Source organism: Ictidomys tridecemlineatus, chromosome 5 (assembly GCF_052094955.1).
Source record: "Ictidomys tridecemlineatus isolate mIctTri1 chromosome 5, mIctTri1.hap1, whole genome shotgun sequence".
Classification (NCBI taxonomy): Eukaryota; Metazoa; Chordata; class Mammalia; order Rodentia; family Sciuridae; genus Ictidomys; species Ictidomys tridecemlineatus.
This window is the reverse complement of record NC_135481.1, coordinates 156,799,190-156,823,184: the sequence shown is the minus strand read 5'-3', so window position 1 is coordinate 156,823,184 and position 23,995 is coordinate 156,799,190. Positions and strand designations below refer to the sequence as shown.

General features: G+C 34.9%; 1 protein-coding gene across 10 annotated transcripts in view; it reads right to left on the bottom strand.

The window, feature by feature from the left end:
* Nucleotides 1-23,995, bottom strand: part of Ralgapa2 (Ral GTPase activating protein catalytic subunit alpha 2) — a 310,144-nt gene that overhangs the window by 224,355 nt on the left and 61,794 nt on the right. For all 10 annotated transcript variants that reach the window (XR_013439516.1, XR_013439515.1, XM_078051338.1 and 7 more), the window contains 5 exons: nucleotides 20,638-20,681; nucleotides 17,987-18,164; nucleotides 17,037-17,152; nucleotides 14,695-14,833; nucleotides 12,663-12,862 (listed from right to left, as the gene is read on the bottom strand). Coding sequence is in view for 8 of the 10 variants with exons in the window: in XM_078051338.1 (XP_077907464.1) it covers nucleotides 12,663-12,862; nucleotides 14,695-14,833; nucleotides 17,037-17,152; nucleotides 17,987-18,164; nucleotides 20,638-20,681 (677 nt within the window). In the remaining 2 variants the exon portion in view is untranslated. The remainder of the gene's footprint in view (nucleotides 1-12,662; nucleotides 12,863-14,694; nucleotides 14,834-17,036; nucleotides 17,153-17,986; nucleotides 18,165-20,637; nucleotides 20,682-23,995) is intronic.

Here is a 23,995-nt window from a genome sequence, read left to right as displayed (position 1 = left end):
TACTTTTAAAAGTCAGAAATATATAATGCAAATACAATTAAAATTTTACATACTTGGCATACTCTTTACAAGACATGGTAAGACATGAATAGTACAAAACTAATTTCAGAACTACTATGACAACATGAAAATAAAACAATACCCAATGGTAATCTCTAGGGTAAATTAGTGGAAGGTTAATATTTATAGTAATTTTTCTATTCATACCTTAGTTATTAAGCCTTAGTTATTAAGGCTTATCAAAGACCCTCCCTATCACCCTGTGATATACTGCCCTATTGAAACTCTTTCATCTCTTTGAAAGATCTACTGTCTTCCATGGAAAAATAAAATTCTACACATTTTATTTCTTTTTTTATTTGGAATGACCCAAGGATGAGATGAATATGCTCTGGAAAGAGGTCCACGAAAAGTGTCAAAAGACTTGCTTCTACTTTAAGTCGCTAAGACAAGTCATTTAACTTCATTTGAACTTCCTCCTTCCTTCTTCCTCCACTCCTCTTGTCCTTCCTTCCAGACCCAGGGTCTTGCTATGTTGCCAAAGCTGATCTCAAACTCCTGGAATCAATTGATCATCCCACATTAGCTTCCCAAGTAATTGGGACTATAGGCATGTGAACCATTTCCTACAATTTTCTTTTAATTTCTTAAAAAAAATTTATAGAGCATGGAGAATCTTAAGACTAGGACAAATGTCTCTTATGGCTCAAAAACCTATGACTTTTTGACAGCTATTTTTCCCACAGTCTAAAAAGAAAGCAACATGGACATGTGCAGAAAATTAAAGATTATTGCACATCTCTTTCTGTAGACAGATGAACAGCCCAATGTGCAAATACATTTGTATAATCATTACATTAGGTTTTCACCCTCAGCATGTTCTATGTGGCTCCCTTCCTTTTCTCTGCTAAACTGCATTATGCCTTTCACCAGTGGAAAGAGTAGAATAGACCTGTGCCAGAGTCACTCAGGTCAGGGGGCTAATAGTTACATTTTCCATCTCTTGAAATATTTTGCTCTTGGAGTCCCAAGAAAGTAAGAATTTCAACTACCCTGCTAGTGAGACAGGATAGAAAGGAGTCCGAGATGAATCCAAATTTCCTTCCAACTGGCCCAACTGAAGTAACAGGCATATGAATGAAGTCATCTTGGATTCTCCAGATTAATCAGCTTTCAGCTAAAGATTTCTACCCAGTGTAGACTGGATTTTTAAAAAAAAGATCCAACAATATGCTGCCTACAGGAGACTCATCTGATAGGAAAAGACATATAAACAACAAGGTGAAAGGTTGGGAAAAATCATACCACTCACATGGACCTCGGAAGCAAGCAGGGGTGTCCATACTCATATCAAATAAAATAGACTTCAAGCCAAAGTTAATCAAAAGGGATAAAGAAGGACACTACATACTGCTCAAGGGAACCATTCACCATCAAGATGTAACAATCATTAATATACATGCTCCAAACAATGGTGCAGCTATGTTCATCAAACAAACTCTTCTTAAGTTCAAGAGTCAAATAGACCACAACACAATAATCATGGGAGATTTTAACACACCTCTCTCACCACTGAACAGATCTTCCCAAAAAATGTTGAATAAAGAAAATATAGAACTCAATAGCACAATTAATAACTTAGACTTAATTGACATATGTAGAATACATCAACCAATATCATGCAGATATACACTTTTTTCTCAGCAGCACATAGATCCTTCTCAAAAATAGACCATATATTATGCCAAAGGGCAACTCTTAGCAAATACAAAGGAGTAGAGATATTACCATGCATTTTATCTGATCATAATGAAATGAAATTGGAAATCAACGATAAAATAAGGAAGAAAAATTCCTACATCACATGGAGAATGAACAATATACTATTGAATGAACAATAGGTTACAGAAGACATCAAGAAGGAAATTAAAAAATTCTTAGAGGAAAATGAAAACAAAGACACAACATATCAAAATCTCTAGGACACTATAAAAGTAGTATTAAGAGGAAAATTCATTGCATGGAGTTCATTCCTTAAAAGAAGAAAAAGCCAACAAATAAATGACCTCAGACTACATCTCAAAGCCCTAGAAAAAGAACAAATCAGCAGCAAATGCAGTAGAAGGCAAGAAATAATTAAAATCAGAGCTGAAATCAATGAAATCAAAACAAAAGAAATAATTGAAAAAATTACAAAACTAAAAGTTGGTTCTTTGAAAAAATAAATAAGATTGACAGACCCTTAGCCATGCTAATGAAGAGAAGAAGAGAGAGAACCCAAATTACAAGAATACGGGATGAAAAAGGCAATATCACAACAGACAACACAGAAATAGAGAAGATAATTAGAAATTATTTTGAAACCTTATACTCTAATTTATTAAATAGAAGATAGTGAAGGCATTGATAAATTCCTTAAGTCATATGATCTGCCCAGATTGAGTCAGGAAGATATATACAACTTAAACAGACCAATATCAAGTGAGGAAATAGAAGAAGCCATCAAAAAATTACCAACCAAGAAAAGCCCAGGACTGGACGGATATACAGCTGAGTTTTACGAGACCTTTAAAGAAGAACTAACACCAATACTGATCAATCTATTTCAGGAAACAGAAAAAGAGGGAGTACTTCCAAACTCATTCTATGAGGCCAATATCACCCTGATTCCCAAACCAGACAAAGACACCTCAAAGAAAGAAAACTTTAGACCAATATCTCTAATGAATATAGATGGAAAAATCCTCAGTAAAATTCTGGTAAATAGGATATAAAACCATATCAAAAAGATCATGCACAATGATCAAGTAGGATTCATCTCTGGGATGCAAGGTTGGTTCAACATATAGAAATCAATAAATGTAATTCATCACATCAATAGACTTAAAGATAAGAACCATATGATCATCTCGATAGACGCAGAAAAAGCATTTGACAAAGTACAGCACCCTTTATGTTCAAAACACTAGAAAAACTAAGGGATAACAGGAACTTATCTCAACATTGTAAAAGCTAACTACGCTAAGCCTCAGGCCAGCATCATTCTAAACAGAGAAAAACTGAAGGCATTCCCTCTAAAATGTGGAACAAGACAGGGATGCCCTCTCTCACCACTTCTATTCAACATAGTTTTTGAAACACTGGCCAGAAGACAAAAGAAATTAAAGGACTAACCATAGGAAAAGAAAAACTTAAACTAGCACTATTTGCTGATGATATGATTCTATACCTAGAAGACCCAAGAAAGTCTACCAAGAAACTTTTAGAACTAGTAAATGAATTCAGAAAAGTGGCAGGATATAAAATCAACACCCATAAATCAAAGGCATTCCTGTATATCAGTGACAAATCCTCTAAAAAGGAAATGAGGAAAACTACCCCATTCACAACATCCTCAAAAAATAAAATAAAATACTTGGGAATCAACTTAACAAAAGAGGTGAAAGATCTATACAATGAAAACTATAGAACCGTAAAGAGAGAAATAGAAGAAGACCTTACAAAATGCAAAGATCTGCCTTGCTCATGGATAGACAGAATTAATATTATTAAAATGACCATATTACCAAAAGGTTCAATGCAATTCCGATCAAAATCCCAAAGGCATTCCTCATAGAAATAGAAAAAGCAATTATGAAATTCATCTGGAAAAATAAGAGACCCAGAATAGCTAAAGCAATTCTAAGCAGGAAGAGTGAAGTAGGTGGTATCGCTATACCAGACCTTAAACTATACTACAGAGCAATAGTAACAAAAACAGCATGGTATTGGCACCAAAAAAGGCAGGTAGACCCATGGTACAGAATAGAGGACACAGAGACTAAACCACAAAATTACAACTACCTTATATTAGACAAAGGAGCCAAAAGCATGCACTGGAGAAAGGATAGTATCTTCACCAAATGGTGCTGGGAAAACTGGAAATCTATATGCAACAAAATAAAATTGAATCCCTATCTCTTACCATGCACAAAAGTTGACTCAAATGGATCAAGGATCTAGGAATTAAACCAGAGACTCTGCGTCTAATAGAAGAAAAAGTAGGCCCTAATCTCCATCACGTGGGGGTAGGCCCCAATTTCCTTAATAAGACGCCTATAGCACAAGAATTAAAACCAAGAATCAACAAATGGGATGGATTCAAACTAAAAAGTTTTTTCTCAGCAAGAGAAATAATATGTGAGGTGAATAGGGAGCCTACATTCTGGGAACAAATTTTTACCCCCCACACATCATAGCGCTAATCTGTAGGGTATATAAAGAGCTCAACAAGATAAGCACCAAAAAAACAAATAATCCAATCAATAAATGGGCCAAGGACCTGAACAGACACTTCTCAAAACAGGATATAAATCAATCAACAAATATACGAAAAAATGCTCATCATCTCTACAATCAGAGAAATGCAAATTAAAACTACTCTAAGATACCATCTCACTCAGTAAGAATGGCAGCCATTATGAAGACAAACAACAAATGCTGGCGAGGATGTGGGGGAAAAGGTACACTCATACGCTGCTGGTGGGACTGCAAATTGGTGCAGCCAATTTGGAAAGCAGTATGGAGATTCCTTGGAAAGCTGGGAATGGAACCACCAATTTGACTCAGCTAAGCTATTCCTCTTCTCAGACTATACCCAAAGGACCTAAAAACAGCATACTACAAGGACACAGCCACATCAATGTTTATAGCAGCACAATTCACAATAGCTAAACTGTGGAGCCAAACTAGATGCCCTTCACTGAATGACTGAAAAAAAAAATGTGGCATTTATACACAATGGAATATTACTCAGCACTAAAAAATAATAAGATCATGGCATTTGCAGGAAATGAATGGCGTTAGAGCAGATTATGCTAAGTGAAGTTAGCCAATCCCCAAAAAACAAATGCCGAATGTCTTCTCTGATATAAGGGGGTTGACTCAAAATGAGGTAGGGAGGAAGAGCATGGGAAGAAGATTACCTCTAGTTAGGGAAGAGGAGTGGGAAGGAAATGGAGGGAGAAGGAAAATTGCATGGATGGTGGAAGGAGACCCTCATCGTTACACAAAATACATGTATGAAGATATGAATTTGATATCAACATATTTTATATACAGAGATATGATAAACTGTGGTATAAAGGTGTATTAAGAATTGTAATGCAAATAATAATAATAATTATAGAGCTCATGTAAAATAAAATTTAAAAAAAGAAAAAAAAAGATTTCTACCCAGTGACCCCAGTTAATGCTAGATGAAACTCCAGATGAAACCATACACTGCCCCACTTCCTGACTCAAACTGTGAAATAATAGGATAAAATGGTTGCTGTTTTAAGCTACTAAATTTGAGATGATTTGTAACATATCAATATGATAAATTTCTTAAATGTCCCTAAAGAATTGTATTTAAAGGTATCAAATCATTTAAAAATAAGCTCTATCAAATGGAACAGAAATAGCATAGATGGATTTCTCATTATCATATAAGACAAAAACTATTTCTCTTAATAAAATGCTTTCCTTAGCCTTTCATGGTCCACCGTCCTGCTTTAAAAGCTACTTTCCAAAATCATCTATGTTTTGACATTCATAATTATAGTAAGTGGTAAGACTGAAGACAAACTGAATATCTAAAACTACTCATTTCTTGCCCTTTTTACAAAGATTAACATAAATACAAATAGAATTAGTGCTAAAGAGAGTTCATTTTCTACCCATTAGAATCAAGCTAGGATTCTCAATAGTTATTTCATATTAGTTCATTCTCACGGCCAATACAAAGATGACTTTTACTTGTTTGGCATGGGAAAAAGCTTTAATCAGCAAATCAAACATTTATTTGGGTCAGGCCAGCATTGCCAGGGCTCAGACACTGCATGATATAGGTTACCACTTATTTCCTTCCTCTCAACCCTCCCTGATACCTTGGTATCCTTTCAACAGCACAGCTTATGCTCCCAGGCAGGCTGAGAACACCCACACAAAGTTAAGTATTAAACAAGGGGATGAAGAAAGCTTTCTGCTGGCAATGCCCATGCCACTCAATCCCTGTCTTGATTTGCCTGAATGCTTATTGGAAGCCTTTGTAGAATTTAACAGCAACAGAGAATACTAGAGCAATAGTAAACAAACAAATGTAAAAATTCCTGTAGACTTGTCAGTTTGTGGGACTCACTTTTTCCAATTGCTTATTCCATGAAATACAATTTCATGAAATCCACAGCTCATAGGTCATCATGAAGGGCTGGCTCAGAATTAGTAAAAATGGTATTTTATTAAAGAAAGAAAAGAACTCATATAAGTAAATATGATCAACTGTCTTGCCATATCAAACTTTCTTTTTTATTCCCTGATAGGCTTTCTAGGCTTTAATGTTTAACTACTGTGTATCTAGAACTGATACAAAGCAGCTGTTGCTGCAATGTTGCCTGATTTGGTGATTTTTAAAAATCACCAGTACTTCTATCTCAAATAAAAATGAATTGCTAAGAAATTAATAATACTTCACTAAAAAACTCAGCTGAAATGATGCACCAAGAACATTCAGATTTGAAAAATAGGTTTACTGTTGCTACAACATATTAAGGAGTATACTAGTGACTACATTTTTGCTCTCCCAGGAATGATGCCGCTAAACAAGAAAATTTGTTAAACCATATTTACCTAGAAGTAACTTAGTGAAGTCTAGAAGGTACACTGATTCCTTCCCTCCCTGGTAAAAAATGCTGTCAAATGTATTAGTTGTAGATGAAGAGAAAAGTATTCTCATAACTTTGGGGAAAAGAAAAAGAACACCTCATATATCACCTTTAACAAAGTGGCAAAAACATGAACTATTTTGAAGCGGTACTTAAAAATACCGTTTTGAAGATCTTTTTTTTTTTTTCCAAAGCAAGGATTTATTCATTTTAAGTAATTTTTTTATTTATATATGGCAGCACAATGTATTATAATTCTTATTACACATATAAAGCACAATTTTTCATATCTATGGTTGTATACAAAGTATATTCATACCAATTCGTGTCTTCATACATGTACTTTGGATAATGATGTCCATCACATTTCACCATCATTTCTAACCCCATGCCCACTCCCTTCCCCTCCACCCCTCTTCTCTATCTAGAGTTCATCTATTATTCCCATGTTCCCCCTCCCTACCTCACTATGAAACAGCCTTCTTATATCAGAGAAAACATTCAGCATTTTTTTGAGGGGGGATTGGCTAACTTCATTTAGGATTGTCTTCTCTAAACTCCAACCATTTACCTGCAAATGCCATGATTCTATTCTCTTTTACTGCTGAGTGATATTCCATGTATATATGCCACATTTTTTTTATCCATTCAACTACTGAAGGGCATCTAGGTTGGTTCTACAGTTTAGCTATTGTGAATTGTGCTGCTATAAACATTGATAGGGCTGTGTCTCTGTAGTATGCTGTTTCTAAGTCCTCTCTCTGGGTATAGACCAAGGAGAGGGATAGCTGAGTCAAATGGTGGTTCCATTCCCAATTTTCCAAGAAATCTCCATACCGCTTTCCATATTGGCTGCACCAATTTGCAGTCCCATCAGCGGTGTATGAGTATACATTTTCCCCCACATCCTTGCCAACACTTACTGCTGTTTGTATTCATAATAGCTACCATTCTGACTGGAGTGAGATGAAATCTTAGAGCTTAGTTTTCATTTACATTTCTTTAATTGCTAGAGATGATGAACATTTTTTTCATATATTTGTTAACTGATTGTATATCATATTCTGAGAAGTGTCTGTTCAGTCAGGTCTTTGGCCCATTTATTGATTGGGTTATTTGTTTTTTTGGTGCTTAGCTTTTTGAGTTCTTTATATATCTTAAAGATTAGTGTTCTATCTGATGTGTAAGGGGTAAAAATTTGCTCCCAATATGTTGCTCTCTATTCACCTCACAGATTTTTTTTCTTTTGCTGAGAAGAAACTTTTTAGGTTGAGTCCATCCAATTTATTGATTCTTGATTTTAATTCTTGCAGCAAAGGAGTCTTACTAAGGAACCTTGGGCCTCACTCACATGATGGAGATTAGGGCCTGCTTTTTCTCGTATTAGATGCAGGGTCTCTGATTTAATTTCTAGGTCCTTGATCCATTTTGAGTTGAGTTTTGTGCATGGTGAGAGATAGGGGTTTAATTTCATTTTGTTGCCTATGGATTTCCAGTTTTCCAAGCACGATTTGTTGAAGAGGCTATCTTTTCTACAATGTGAGTTTTTGGCGCCTTTGTCTAATATAAGATAAATTGTAATTATGTGGGTTAGTCTCTGTGTCCTCTATTCTATACCATTAGTCTACCAGTCTGTTTTGGTGCCAATACTATGCTGTTTTTGTTACTATTGTCCTGTAGTATAGTTTAAAGTCTGGTATAGTGATGCCACCTGCTTTTCTTTTCCTGCTAAGGATTGCTCAATAGACGCAGAAAAAACATTTGACAAAATACAGCACCCCTTCATGTTCAAAACACTAGAAAAATTAGGGAAAACAGGAACATATCTCAACATTATAAAGGCTATTTATGCTAAGCCGTGGCCAACATCATTCTAAATGTAGAAAAATTGAAGGCATTCCCTCTAAAAACTGGAACAAGACAGGGATGTATTTTTTCACCATTTCTATTTAACATAGTTCTTGAAACACTGGCCAGAGCAATTAGACAGACGAAAGAAATTAAAGGAATACACCGAGGAAAAGAAGAATTCAAATTGGCACTATTTGCTGATATGATTCTATAACTAGAAGACCTTAAAAGTTCTACCAGAAAACGTCTAGAATTAGTAAATGAATTCAGCAAAGTAGCAGGATATATAATCAACACCCATAAATCAAATGCATTTCTGTTAATCAGTGCAAATCCTCAGAAATGGAAACGAGGAAAACCACCCCATTTACAATAGCATCAAAAAAAGTAAAATACTTGGGATTCAACAAAAGAGGTGAAAGATCTATATAATGAAAATTACAGCACCTTAAAGAAAGAAATCAAAGAAAAACTTAAAAGAGAAAAAGATCTACCTTGCTCTTGGATAAGCAGAATTAATATTATCAAAATGACCATACTACCAAAACGACTATAAAAATTTAATGAAATTCTGTTCAAAATCCCAATGATATTCCTCATAGAGATAGAAAAAGCAGTCATGAAATTTTGACGGTCTTTTAAAAGAGCAGTATACTGTTTGAAAAGAGGTTTTCAATAACCAGAGAAAAATGCTCAAAAGATGGGTAAAACTATATCAAGTTTTAAATTCCAAACAAAAACTTCAGGAGATAAGTACAATGTGCTTTACTTCGGCAACCTTATTTCTAGGGTTTAGTATTACATTGTTTAAACTGCTGTTTTTTCTCCTATACAATGTAAATGAAAAGTAGAAATCAACAGACATGTGAGATGAGGTGGGAAACAAAACTACAGGGCAGAGAAGGAAATACAGGAGACAACAGATGTGGGCTTAATAACATTTGCCCCCCTTCCAAAGATATCCATTTCTCAATCCTTAGAATCTGTGACTGTAGGACCTTATATGGTAAAAAGGATCTAGTGACTAAATTAAGAAGGTAGGGATTAGGAAATTATTTTGGATTCCAAATTGCCCTGATGGAATCAAAGGTCCTTATAAGAGGGAGGCAAGAGGACCAGAGACAAAGGAGGTAATGTGATGATAAAAATGGAGGGAGGAAAAGTGATATGATGCACTTTTCCTTATGTGCCAAGAAATGAAGCAGCTTCTAGAAAAAAGGACAGGGCAGGAAAACAGAAATCTTCTAAAGAGCTCCAAAAGAAACAAAGGCCTTAAAATGCCTGGCACTGATTTTGAAATTCTGACTTGCAGAACTATAAAATAATAACTGTATTATTCCAAACCATTAAACTTGTGGTAGTTTGCTACACTGGCAATAGAAAACTAATATAACAGCTTAGTGTAAGGAAGAGTGATGGTCTCTTCCTGTGATTCAACTATCAACAGGGATGGTGGCAAGGTTCTGTTTGCTGGCACCTATCCCACCTCCGGAACAGAGCCTCCAGGCTGTGTGTGTCTCCTCCCTTGTAGCCCAGAGACTCAAAGGAAGCTGAGCCCAAAGTATCAAAAAGCATTAGTTTCATAGAAGCCAATCATGGCATTTCTTGGTCCATTTACTGAGCTGAGTTTAATCCAATCAGCATTATTGTTACAGGGTTGGTAAATTAAAATGTTCTATCCAGACAAAAGAGAAAGACTATATATTCCTAGACTCCCTCTAAATATAACAGGAGAGTAGTGTCCCAGCTGCTGGCAACTGTCTTAAAATCATGGGGGAAGCTATGGACAAAACAACTGGAGGGGAAAAGCAGAATGGAGAAGAGAATAACCACAGAGAATCAGTGAGAAAGTGTGAGTTAACTATATTCTATCAGTTTTACCATGCACTTCTTTTTAGTAGAATTAAAATATTTCTTTTTTGTTTAAGACAGTTGGGTTGGTGGTATCTTTTTTTGTTATTAGGAACCATCTAATTGATTCAGGAAGTCCAACTCTTAAGACACTTAAAAAAGCTAAATAATACAAATTAGATGACTTGCAATTGCAAGGAGTCAACCAAGAAAAATAAAAAATCTTGAGGCAGTGTTTAATTTGCTGTTCTTTCTATCTCCTTACATACACATGTAGTTTTCAAGAATAAGCAAGTTATTTTGACTAAATACAGGTGATGGCTTTATAATCTTTTTAAGATGGAGAGAATAGATTTTTGAGATTTTTTAATCAGTGACAATCACATCATGTAAAACATACTAAAAAGTGCAACTGAGTTTTTAATATATAACTTCATACAGATTTTTGTTTCCTTATAAGTAAATAAAGATTTCTCATCCTGGTTCAGAACTAATGGCATTTCCATGACTGCTGGTGAAATTCAGGGCCACTGAATTCCGTCTTCTGCAAGCTGCACTTTTATCTCCTTTGTCCACTCTCAATTCTATTTGTCTTCATAGAGATATTGACTCATTTAAGAAGGTGTTGTCACTTAACAGTCTATTACTTGGATTTGACTTTATTTTATCTTCGGACATATAAAGCTTTCTCTATTTTTTAAATAAATTCAAACTTGATTTCTTCAATAGCATCTAAGTCTTATTTCTATTTAAGGTAGTCTATTAGTCCCCAATTTTAAAATTTCCATAGACTTTCTCTTAAATCCCTGGTTTAAGAGGATTGTTATTTGGCTTTTATTGTATACCTTTAATCAATCTGACATTTGCTTAGGTATGCCATAAGAGGCAAGGTTCTAAGCACTTAGACTAACACCATATTTATTAAACATCTTCTTTGATCCTGACTGATCATCCTTTCGGTGACAGAGCAGAAGGAACATGGGTATATTTCCAGCTTCCAGGGGTGCACATTTGATTAGATATTAGATGCTAATCTCAGATTTATTTTAAGTAACCTATGGTTTCCATCTGGAAATGTGTATAATTTTTCTTAATCCATGAAAGTCTGTTTTGTTAATTTTTCCTGGGACTCAAAGGTCCTTAGAGACATGTCGGAGACATGTCTTTTTTTTTCACCTCAAGTATACTTATTTGTTCAATTATTACTCCTCATTCTTTTCCCCTCGTGCTACAATTTTTTAAGGTTGATCTGGACCTTCCCTCGGATTTTATTTATTCATTTCTGATTTCTGTCTAAAGTTTTACTCAGTGTTATAAGACATTTCTTCAGAAAGCCAATTTTATTCTTGGTAGTGATCATTTCCATTTTCTTCACTAAAATTTTAAATTGTGACCTTTTCAGTTTTTAAACTTTCTTTCAGCAAGCCTTTTGCTGTTCTTATTGTAACTGCTTCTCCCTCAGAGTCTTCTGACAATGAACTTCTCTCTAGCATTTCAGTGAGTCTTCTTCAATGGAGCCACATGCTCTATTAGACTTAATGTCCTTTCATCAAGGCCCTAATGACCTAGTAGCACATGAGCCACTTATTTGCCTGTAAAGCTTGTTTGGTCCCAGATGAAGCCCAGGTTATACTTCTGGGAACTCCATAGCAGCAGCAAACCTAAAATTAGGGAACCACATTTACTGTCCCTGTTTTTGGGGACACTAAACAACAACATACACAAAACCATGACTCCCTCAGCACATAGTCCCTAACCAACTCAGCCTGGAAAAGCCCCCATCTGTTTCTGACCAAGACCAAGAAAAAAAGCAGGCCTGACACTAGATCTTTTCAGAAAGCCTCAAGGAGAGGTAGTCTTCCCTTGTAGGGATCCTATTATAGCACAATAACCATCCTTGAATCCTAAGCTGCTCATTCATTCCCTCCCCTGATATGTAATGGGAACTTGATAGCATGAGTCATCTGAATATGTCCTGAGAGACTTCTAGGTGCTGGTGATTGATGAAAGCAGAATGGTCCACTGTACTCATACTCATCAGAGGTTACAGAAACTTGAGTAAAGGAGTAGGAATGAGGGAGAACCAGCCGTCTTCTCAGAATGCTTTCCTCGCCAGTGAAATTTCCTGTTATGGCAATTTCAATAGCATATAGTAAGTGTTTCTGATTCCCTTGGAAATCCTAACATTATAGACAGGGTGGGACAATAATCCAAAAACCTGCAAGAATTATAATTCTATTAATCAATTACTTTAGTTATGTATTTTGATTGGCATACCTGAATGATTTTCGGCAATACATCAACTCCATTTTTAGTGTTCTGTGTTGCAGTTAGATACTTTTTTTCCAAAAAGAATGTTACAACCCACTTAATAAAAACCACACGAGCTGCCATGTATGGAATTTTTGTACTGTAAATGCTTTCATTATCTCGAGTTGTAGTAATGTACACTGGCTTTGGTCTCAAATGGGGGATGTCTGGCAGGAAAAAAAAAGAACAGAGTATTGATTAGGTTAGTTATCTGTATAGCAACTAAGAATGAAGATGCAGAAATAGCACCTTTTCGTAGGCTCATTGCTAACTGTCTTGCAATCTGACCAAGAAGAGGGGACTGTTATTGTCTATATACAGCTATGGAAAAATTAAGCTAATAGCTTTTTTAATAAATTTGAGAAATTATATGGGACTATAATACATTCTGGTCACATACCTAATTTAATCTCATTTTCTGACTGTAACATGTTAAAAATATATAGGCACTTTAGAAAAACAATCTTTTTAAGTATTTTAATATCTAACACAGCACTGACTAAATCTACTGAACTTAAGTTTTTTCTACCCTTTTCCCTTTAGATGAATCCAAGGAAACAGAATCCATATAATATATTTGATGTCTAAGAATTCAGAACATTTCATCTTTGAGATATAAGATACCACATCTTCCAAAGGATTAACAAAGAAGTCCATTTCTCATTCTTTAAATTCCTTTATCAATATGAAAATCATATGGTACCAGATTTAATATATTACTTGCCATAAATCCAACTCTCTCTCTTAACTAATTTTTGTACTCCTGGAGTATCTGAACGAAGCAGAAAAGATATTTTCAATAAAAAATTTTCAACTAGTAATAGTAACAATGTACTATGAATATAAACTAAATTGAAGAATCAAGAAAATTTTTTTAAAAATCCACACATAACATAGCTAACAAAATAGAACCCTAGTATGACTAAAATTCATTTCTATATCTTTCCAAATGTACCAAGCTCCAGCTACTCTCCCTGTGCCTGAGTGTGTGTACATGTAAGTGCAACCATATGTGTGTATGTACACAGATAAACATGCACAGAAAAGACAAATGAATTAGTTGGTCATGTCCCCTAGTTGGAGTAATGCTCCTAATGACCTTTTCTCCTCCAAAGCTATCTTGAATATTCATGAACTAATTTAGCCTCAGATAATAATAAGAAGATTTGTTCCCCCTTCCCCCACTTTCACTACTCTAAGGGATGCTTCTGTCCTGTGAATCCTCATTTTTTATGGAAGGAAAACTTTAGGTGCTAAATTAGAAATTGCCTTATGTTTCCTACCCCCGCAAATAAGGGACTTGCTATTCCTAGATTGTCCAATCACCCAAACATCTGTCCTCCATAAGCAACTGTCAGTAGTATCTGCTGGATAAAAGACCCAGTATAAAAGGGCATACTATGGGCAGCTGTGTGCTCTGGTCTGGCCTGTCTGGTCACTGAGCAAGTTCTAGGGTACCACAACCTACCACCCAGAAGAGGAGACTTTGGGAATGCAATTTTTACATTAAGAGATGGCAAATATAATTTACACACACAAAAAAAAATCATGATTTTTTTTCAAAGATAAAAATTTATTTAGGAAAGCATACATATATTTGAGGGAGAATGCAGGCTGTTTCAAGGGAGAGACATCCCTTGGGATAAAGTAAAAACAATCAAGAAAGAATGCCAGCCATCTTGAGAGTAAGAAGCTTTGGGGATAAAGCAAGGAATACAAGGAAAAATGCAGGTTATCTTCAAAGGGTGAGACAGTTCATGATGTGTTTTATTTTATTTTTGAGTATAGGAGTCACGGTTCCCATTATTGCTAGGAGATGATGCATATCTTAGTATACGTAATTAAAATCACTTATTAGGAAACTTTAAACTTTGCACAATAAAGTTATCATTTAATATAAGAATACATTGATTACTTTAAAATATTAAAAAGTCACTATAAAAGAGACTGTACAGCTTTCCTATGAATGTTGCCTATATACACGTCAAACAGTACTTACCAAGTACAGGTTTGTAGATATTTGTTAACTTAGTAAATGATGGAAATAAATGAGGAAGATAATACTTTCGAAACAATGTAAAAAGAAATTTGAAACCAGTATCCTGATTCTCTTTATTCTTCCACTCCAAGCTTGCAGCCTTTGGATAATATGTGAAAAAGAAAATAAGTATATTTACATTTCAAATTAACATATACAAAATGAAATGCTGTTTTAATTAAAATTCTTTTCATAAATTAAAAAGAGGACAAATAATATTGGGCAATCATGAAATAAAATTAAATTTTAACAAAGTTCAAAAGATTAGGATCTTTAAAAAATAGGTATTATGTGTTTTCAAACTTGCTCTGCTACATAATGTCCATATTTTTTCCATGTGTTCTTTGTAATGATTAAACATTCCTTGTATCTTTAAAGATTTAGTCAGAAATAATCAGGTACTTTTTTCCTAAACTCATAAAAGGCCATTTATAATTACTTTATCCAATACTACCTAAACATAAAATCAATAATAAAAGGCAAAAATCTATGGAATCTTGGAAAGAACATTCTTATTTTAAAGGCAATTAACAGGCTACAATAAATCAAGCCTGCCAGTCTAGCTAATGGGTTAAGTATAAAGCTTTCACAGTGTTGAGGTAATATTATGAACCTTGAAAACCTAGCACAGTGAGTGCACAGTGTGAGCACTAGAAAAAAGTCCAGTAACTGGTAGCACTGCCCCAGAAGCCTGGAGAAGACTATCACAGAGGTGCAGTCACCACCATACTACTGAGGGAAAGATGACAGAGAGGGGGGTCTTTACAAGAATGAGCAGAGCAAATTATAAACCACAGAGGACCTATCACTGGTTCTTATTACTTGTTAGACCAAAGCAGTGCTTACCAGCTTCCTTCATGACAATCCCACCTAGAAAATGACAATATCTGTGTGGTATCTGAAGTAAAGGGATGATTACTTTGGTTGCCTCTGGGGCAGAGGGGGTTAGTGTCCATAAACTGTCAGAAACTCTGCTCTGAAGAGTCACCCCAACAGACAGAAAGGAAGGGAAGGGAAGAGAAAGGTACAGTCATGCACATAAAACCCTACATACAGAGTGGTTTCAATGTGTGCAGACAAACCTCTACCCTATATCTATGCCATTCTCTTCTAGTTCTGGGGACTATGTGACTTATTTGACGTTGATTTATTTGAGATGACACATCTAGAAAGAGAACCAAGGCCCTCAAAACATCAAGTTTTTAGATACCCTGTGCTGATTTCCAGGGCATACAGGATGCTCAAACACTTTTGAAAAGGCACATGTGAGTTCCTCGTAGAAGAGGCATGAGTTCAATGCACAGCTTCTATAAGATGATAGAATGCCCTGATCAGGCTCTCAAGATTTTGAAGTCTTGGGTATATGGTGCTGGCTAAATGAAATGGGGGTAGAGGTAGGATCAGAATTTCCCAGCAAGACTGTACAATCGGAAAGGGCAGCCAAGAACTGAATTTTAAAGGATAGCAAAAACAAAACAAAACAGCTACCTAAAGAAAACTGGAAAGAAGCAGGGAGGTGAAAGAAGGCCAGAAGAAAACATCACAAGTATCACTAGGAGAGAAGCTCATGAAGAAGGGGTAGTCACTGACAAATCACCTCAAGAATGAGCAGAGCAAATTATGAACCACTAGACTCCATCCTGATCTGGGACCTGGGCAAAAGACAGGCAACAGTAGGTGTCAAAGGAATGTTAGGCAAGAAAGAGGATGTGGCAAAGATGATGACTTCAACAAACCTGGCTCTGAAGCCCAGGAGGAACTCAGGAACATGAAAAGTGTCCACTGAGAAAAAATAATCTGTTTGGAAATACAGATCATGTGACACAAATCAGGTTTTAAAATAATAAGCTAATGATTTCAATTCTATACTATATGGGTAAATCTAAAAAAAGGAGTATGTGAGGTGAATCAGGCTGTGCTAACAGCAGTATGAGCTCATTGCATGTGTTTTTCTTCATATCTTCCAGTCTGCTTTGCCTACTCCTGGCCCATGGGTCAGCCTCTAGGCCTGCCTCCTCCTCCATTCTGTCATGCCAGCTTAGATATGAGGGGAGGGAAAGACATAAAGAAAGACAAATTGTTTGAAGAGATCACATAAAACAGTACAAATTCCTGGTCTTGCTGAAGTGACCTAACAACGGTACGTACTGAGTGTTTTGTGAAGTATCATAAAAATCACCCTAAGAGAGAGAGAGAGAGAGAGAGAGAGAGAGAGAGAGAGAGAGAGAGAGAGAGAGAGAGAGAGAGAGAGAGAGAGAGAAAGAATAAATGCAACACTGAAATAGCAACAATTTTTCTCTGACCTGAATAACCATATATTTCAACAGTATTTGAAGAAAAAAGCAGGTTTGGTCCTCAGCAATCTTCTCCCCTGATATGGCTGGCAGGAGTGGAGTGATTTCTTCTGGAAATATTTTTGCTGCAGGGTAGAAAATGAGACCTCTTTCACCAAAGTTAAATTTTAAATAGGGTTTTAAAAAATGCATTTTTTTAAACAACCTGATTCTTTCACATCTTACCTAAAGACAAAATTAAAAGCAATGAAAATGAAACACAAGTATTTGTAGAAATGGATCTATCCAGCCATTGGAACTGCTTATACTGAATTCTAAGCCAATGTGGATCAAGGGCTTAGAACACAGGACAGATGTCCCAGAGTCAGCTACCTCTCCCACTGGACTATTCTTTCCCTTTCAAATTCTGTTTCAATCAGCCCCAAATCATGCTAGTCATCAGGCAATAAAGTGATATGGAATAATAAATCAATGGCCCTAATAGGTGAGAGTTCCTTAAAAATTCAAAGGATATAAATGGTCTGATGAGGCCACTGTTGTCCTTCTATAAATGCTACATGAAACTAAACAGCTGGAAAATCAAGATGAATGTCCACTAATAAAATGATAGTGATGACAACAATAGACAGTCATTTTGGAAAGTAGATTTAAATTGCATTAGCAGATACAAAAACACTGCAGACATACCATGTGTACCTACTTTCTGCTACTGCCAACATCTGTGCCTCCTTTCCATTCCTGTTTCCACCACTTCAGTAAGTTTCTCCTAGCATCATTTCATATAAATAGGCTCCAAATATTTTGATTCTAATGTTTGTAAGAAACTAGTGTGAATTACAGGGAATAATTCCTCTTGAGACCTCATCAGAACTTACACTAAAGAAAATGAAAAATCAAGAATTTCCTCAATTTAAGTGCCAGAGTAATTTCAGTGTGTAGAGTTTACTGACAATGCTTACCATCAGCTACACTAGGGCTAGGATTGATGAGTGTCTCCAGTGTGCAGGGCCCCCTGGATGATAAGACAGCTGGAAAACCAGGCACGAGGCATGCAAAAATCAGCACCTGTTCTTCTGCGCAGTTTGTCTGAAGTGCTTGAAGCCACAAAAGAAACAACCTGATTCCTTCACATCTTATCTAAAGACAAAATTAAAAGCAATGAAAATGAAACACATGTATCTATAGAAATGCATCCAATGTAGCACCATTCTTAAAGAAAAACTAGAAGTTAAAAGACATTGTTAAAGTTTTGCATCAAGTTTGTCACTAAATAGAAAGTAAGCAAGGACACTACAATACAGCACCAAGATTAAGAGTTTGGGTTCTGGGGCCAGAGGGCCTGGGTTCAAATTTAGCCTCTTCCAGTTTCTAGCTGTGACCTGTAGGAAACCATTTAACTTCTCTAGGCCTTAGTCTCCCCATCTGCAAATTAGGGAGGACAATAGTTTTTGCCACAAAGGACTGTTATAAGGATTAAGTGAGTTAACATATGTAAGGCACAAAAGGGGGTCCTGGCTCCCAGTTAGCACTATTTATTTCCTATTAACAGTATTTTATAATGTAAGCCACAGTGTTCATACCATCAAATCTTGATTATCCAGAAAAACAGTGAAAAAGATAATCTTTCTCCAAATTTATACTGTGCTTTTAACAGAATTTTGTAATGTCACTATAATATGCACCTGTTTATAATGTTATTAAAAATCCTGAATACTAGGAGCTAAATGAAACTGAAGACCTGGCTCAACCAGACAGGGCAGACCTCCAGCTACACTGCCTCAAGTCCATACTCTATTCTAAACTCTTCACTGTGCTCTGAATGGTCAGCATTCCCTGGTAGAAAAAAAATTATTTTAATAAATAAAGATAGTACATGTAGGTAGACATGTACTTTTTCTTCTTCTACACTTCCAACTTCATCATATCCCTAGAATTAAAAAAGGCATCCCTCCTTTTCTGCATTCCTAAGTGGTTGAAAAAGATGATGTCAATAAAAGAAGATAAATAAGCAAATGAGAATGAAACGTGTCAGATGCAACTGAAAGATGTAATGAGCTCCAAATACAGGCAATTGGAGTGGCTGCCTGATCTCCTTTCAATTAACTCAAGGTAAGACTGGTCCCTCCAAATCAATAGTGTTGTAAGCCAAACAAGAAACTCCGCAGGAAAACCAAAAAGTGGAGAAGAGGACACACACACACACACACACACACACATACACACACGAGAGAGAGAGAGAGAGAGAGAGAGAGAGAGAGAGAGAGAGAGAGAGAGAGAGAGAGAGAGAGAGAAGAAGAAGAAGAGGAGGAGGAGGAGGAGGAGGAGGAGGAGGAGGAGGAGGAGGAGGGAAGGAGAGGGGAGAGGGGAGACAGGAGACAGGAGAGAGAGAAAAAAGAGAGAAGAGAGGAGAGAGAAAGATTCACCAATTTCCAAGAGAAGTCAAAATACACCAAGACAGATACCCTAGCTGGCAACAGTACTACCACATTAACTGAGGGGATTTACAGCATACTTCCAAACATACCCCTGGACTCCACCACTGCTCTGCTCAAACCTCCATGTGTTTCCATATTATTCCTCCTTTCCTCTAGCAGGTAAAATGAGGGGTAATGTTGAATACATATTATTCAGCCATCAAGCAAAAATGATGCAGCTCTATACACACCTAATCAAATAATATTTAACATGAGGAAAGTTTCTGTGAAATTCTATAAGTCTCAAAATTTTCATGTTAACTATAGTTAACTATATTTAATTATAGTTAACTATATTTCCTTAAAAAATGTGGGGGGTGGGAACAAATATGGAAATCACAATGAGGTTAAGAATAGATTGCTTCTGTTTTTCAACATATAAGAGGAAAGTTAATATATCAAGTTTTAAGTATCTGTGGTTGTTTAAACTGGTATACAAACAAAAATGTAGTACCTTATTAAAGACATGAACATATCTACAAGTGAAAAATTCACCAGTCTCACAGCCTTCTACCACTCATGTTTTAGGGTCATCTTATCCTAGCATCAGATAGTCTATGTCATTATAAATAATACATTTTTATTTTAAAATAATCCAACTTTAACTTAAATTACAAGGTCACCAACTGCAAATAGATGAAAAAATATTCAAGAGTGAGGCTCTCTGCTGTTTTTTCCTCCCACAACAGTTCTCAAAATTAGCAAAATTAATTCAGAGACAACTATAATTTTAACAACCATATTGCTGCGGTAGACAGAATCAGTTGTTAGCGATGAAGCTTACAAATGAATTACTCTTTTTTTTTTCTGATGATAAAACTGGAGCAGTCACTGCTTTGACTATGATCTTTAGCTATACTCAAAAGAATCACAATTAGAACTCAGAAGTCCAAACTCTGACACCAAAGACACTTTTTCTAACACTACTTAAAATGTCCTTCACAATATAAGTGACAATGTTAAGAACAAAAACCTTTCTAAACAATATTTGTCATATAATTTCTCAATTAAAAATAAAAAATAAGACAGTGGTTTATAAAGATCTTTCATTTTCAAAATGGCCTTTGTTACTTTGTGGCATTAATAAACTTAAGAGTAATTAAAAATGCCATTATATTTTCATCTAAAATAAATACCTTAATAGAATTTCCAGTGTGTAGAAGCTTCTTTAAAGTTGAGCCTGAAAATTTAAAACAATGAATTAGAAATAGAGTATATAAATAAATGTTTAAGATCTATTTTTTTTAAAAAAATAAGTTTTAGAAATAAAAATACTTTGTGATAAAAGGGTATACTTTCCTAAAAGTAAAAGGAAGAAGGACACCCTTGAGAAGCAAAGCAATGTCACAAAAGGAAAGACGTTGTTGAGGTAAAAGTACTTTAAGTACGTGCCTCTTCAAAATTCTTTAAAAATAGTCAAAATCATTGATATTGAGGTAACTCAAATACCCATAGTATAATATGTACAAATATCTTTGTCATACATAAACTGATTTTTTTAAATTTTAGAGGTAAAAATAATGTCAAACTACTGCTCACAAAACACTTTTACAAGAATACTTTACAAATATGCAGGATGCTATGTCTCTCTCCTGGCAATGAAGACCACATTTATGAGGTTCAGTCCCTCAATAAATCCTCTAGTAGAGCACTTAGGTCACTGGCAAGGAGGTGAAATTAAGATTTACTCAGAACTACACCAGTCAACAGCTAAAACTTTCATGCTGCAGTCCAGCATTCCAAGAAAAGTCTCTCAATGGAAATATACAACTGAGTATTCTATAAATGCACTCATGCCCTCAGGATGGACATGGTATGGAAACCCCATCTAAATGCTTCTAAAATAGAATCAAAAAAGAAGGGTACTTTCAAAACAGAAATATACTGGAAGTCTCAGGCAGGAGAACTTTTCATTTGATCAAACTGCATATGTTACAAAAAAAATTACTTGGATCTCCCTATTGAATAGTTTTGTGCAATATTTTAAAATCAGATATCCATTCATATTTATTTTATTTAATGTATATCAAAAAGATGAATCACTATGAAATAGAGTCAATGTCTTAAGGATTAATACAAGCCAAATTTCTGTGGATATTGGATATATAGATATGTCTGATCGATAAATGGAATTCAGTAGTCAGGACAAAACCACAGGCAATCTGAAGGAACATTTAATAATTGCTATTACTGTCACTATAACATCTAACACCAGGGCCTTCATCTATTTTATGTGTCTCTCTAGCCCTACTGGTTGCCACTTTATTGACTCATGTGAATAACTGAAAGAATACATAAATGAATAAATAAAATTTAATTAATGGGATTGATTGTATGAATTTGAACTTCTATTGGTTAACTTTATATTATTATATTTTAATTAGTGAATTATAATTATATATAAGTCCTACCCTCCCTTGCCCTCTTTCATTTCCTCTAGTACTGGTTTTCCTTCTATTTATTTATAGCTCTTTTTCAAATTGGTAATTTATAGATAGAAATAAAGGTGAAATTCACTGTGGCATATTCATATATATACATAGCATAATTTGGTTGATTTCATTCTACTATTCCTCCCCTTTCCCATCTTTCCTCCCTTCCTATTATTACCTTCTTTCACCCCACTGATCTCCCTTATATTTTCATGGGATCCTTTCCCCTTTTATCCCCCTCTTATTTGGGTCTAGTGTGGCTAATTCTTATTTGTATCTTAAACAAAAATATCCTTTAACTAGAGGTCTGAGGCAAGAGGAAAAACATGTATCCCCCATATACATGGCTTTTATGAATTCTAATAGTTAATATTTCCAAAATATTAAGGTAGTTGAAAAAATATTCAAAAATAAATATCAAGTGTATTTAAATTCACAGCATTAGTTTAAATATATCACTTATAATAAAGAATGTACTACTATAACTTTACTTTCCTGAATTTAATCGAAAAAAAACTCATCAAAATTAAAATAGACTTTATTATTGCTATATGTATATACGTGACTACATGAACAATGTGATTCTGCAACCTGTACACTCAGAAAAATGAGAAATTATGCCCCATTTGATTCAAATGTATGATATGTCAAGATCATTGTACTGTCATGTGTAACTAATTAAAACAAATTTAAAAAACTTCAAACTCTACTTGCTTCTTATTTTCAATTGTGAGATTTACCAATGTCTTTTTGACCAACTGACAATTTTTTAAAGATACCGTAAGGTGAAAAGTTCATAAAGGTACAAAAATCCTTTCTTATTTTAGTTTTAATTGTTTAAAAATTCCCTTTATATATCATGCCTCAAGCTAAACAACAAAGAAGCATACCACCAGACAAGGCTTAAGAACATGGAAAAACTCCCTTTGGGATGCTGGTGCACAAAGATAATTGGAAGTAGCTAGTGGATCAAGAACATAGAACTTCCTAGGAGTACAAGATGCACATACTAAGTAGGCATAAGAAAGCAGGAATTTTAAATTAACCAAAAATTAGCTCAAAATGGATCAATATGAAACATAATAACAGAACTGCAAGAAGAAAACCACAGGGGATCTTTGTGACTTCAGTTGAGTAAAAATTGTCTAGACACAATACCAAAAGCATAATCTATAGAAGAAAAAAAAATTGAATTTCTTCAAAATTAAAAGCTTTACTCCTCAAAAGGCACTATTTAAGGGACTAAAACAACAAGATAGGGAGAAAATATTTCCAAGACATATCTAATTAAAAAACAAAGAATATGTAAAGAACTCTCAAAATTTAATATTAAGGAAAAAATGTTTAAATGGACAGTATATTTAAACATACAGGTCCACCAAAAACATACAGATGGCAAACCCATGAAAAGATGATCAAGTTCTTTAGTCAAGCAGATATTACTACTAATCTTTCTTAAATTGACTATACCAAGTATTTTTAACTGGAACTGTCACAGTGAGGATGGTAATATAAAATGGCACAAACACTGTGGAAAACAGTACGGCAGTTAAACATATGCCTTTATATGATTCAGCCATTCCATTCCCAAGAGGTCGGAAAGTTATATTTATACAAAGACTTGTATACAAATATTTACAGTAGCTTAATATTTCTAACTGCCAAATACTAGAAACAACACAAATTTCTATCAACAAGTAGACAGATAAACAAATTATGCTATAACCATATAATGTAATACTGTACTATTAAGAAATAAGAACAAACTATTAATATATGCAACAACATAGGTGAATCTCAAGTGAAAGATGAAAACGAATATATGCAGTATGATTCTATGTATATAAGACTCTAGAAAATGCAAGTTAGTCTATAGCAACAAAAAGCAGATCAGTGGTTAACTTGGGACTAAGTGATGAGTTAGGGAAGGGTGATGAGGAAACTTTTTTTTTTCCAAAGGGGATGAGGAAACTTTTGACGGCAAGATCTCTCTTCATTACCTGATAGTAGTATTATTTTCACAGATACATACATATATTGTTTTTTTGTGTGTGTATCAAAA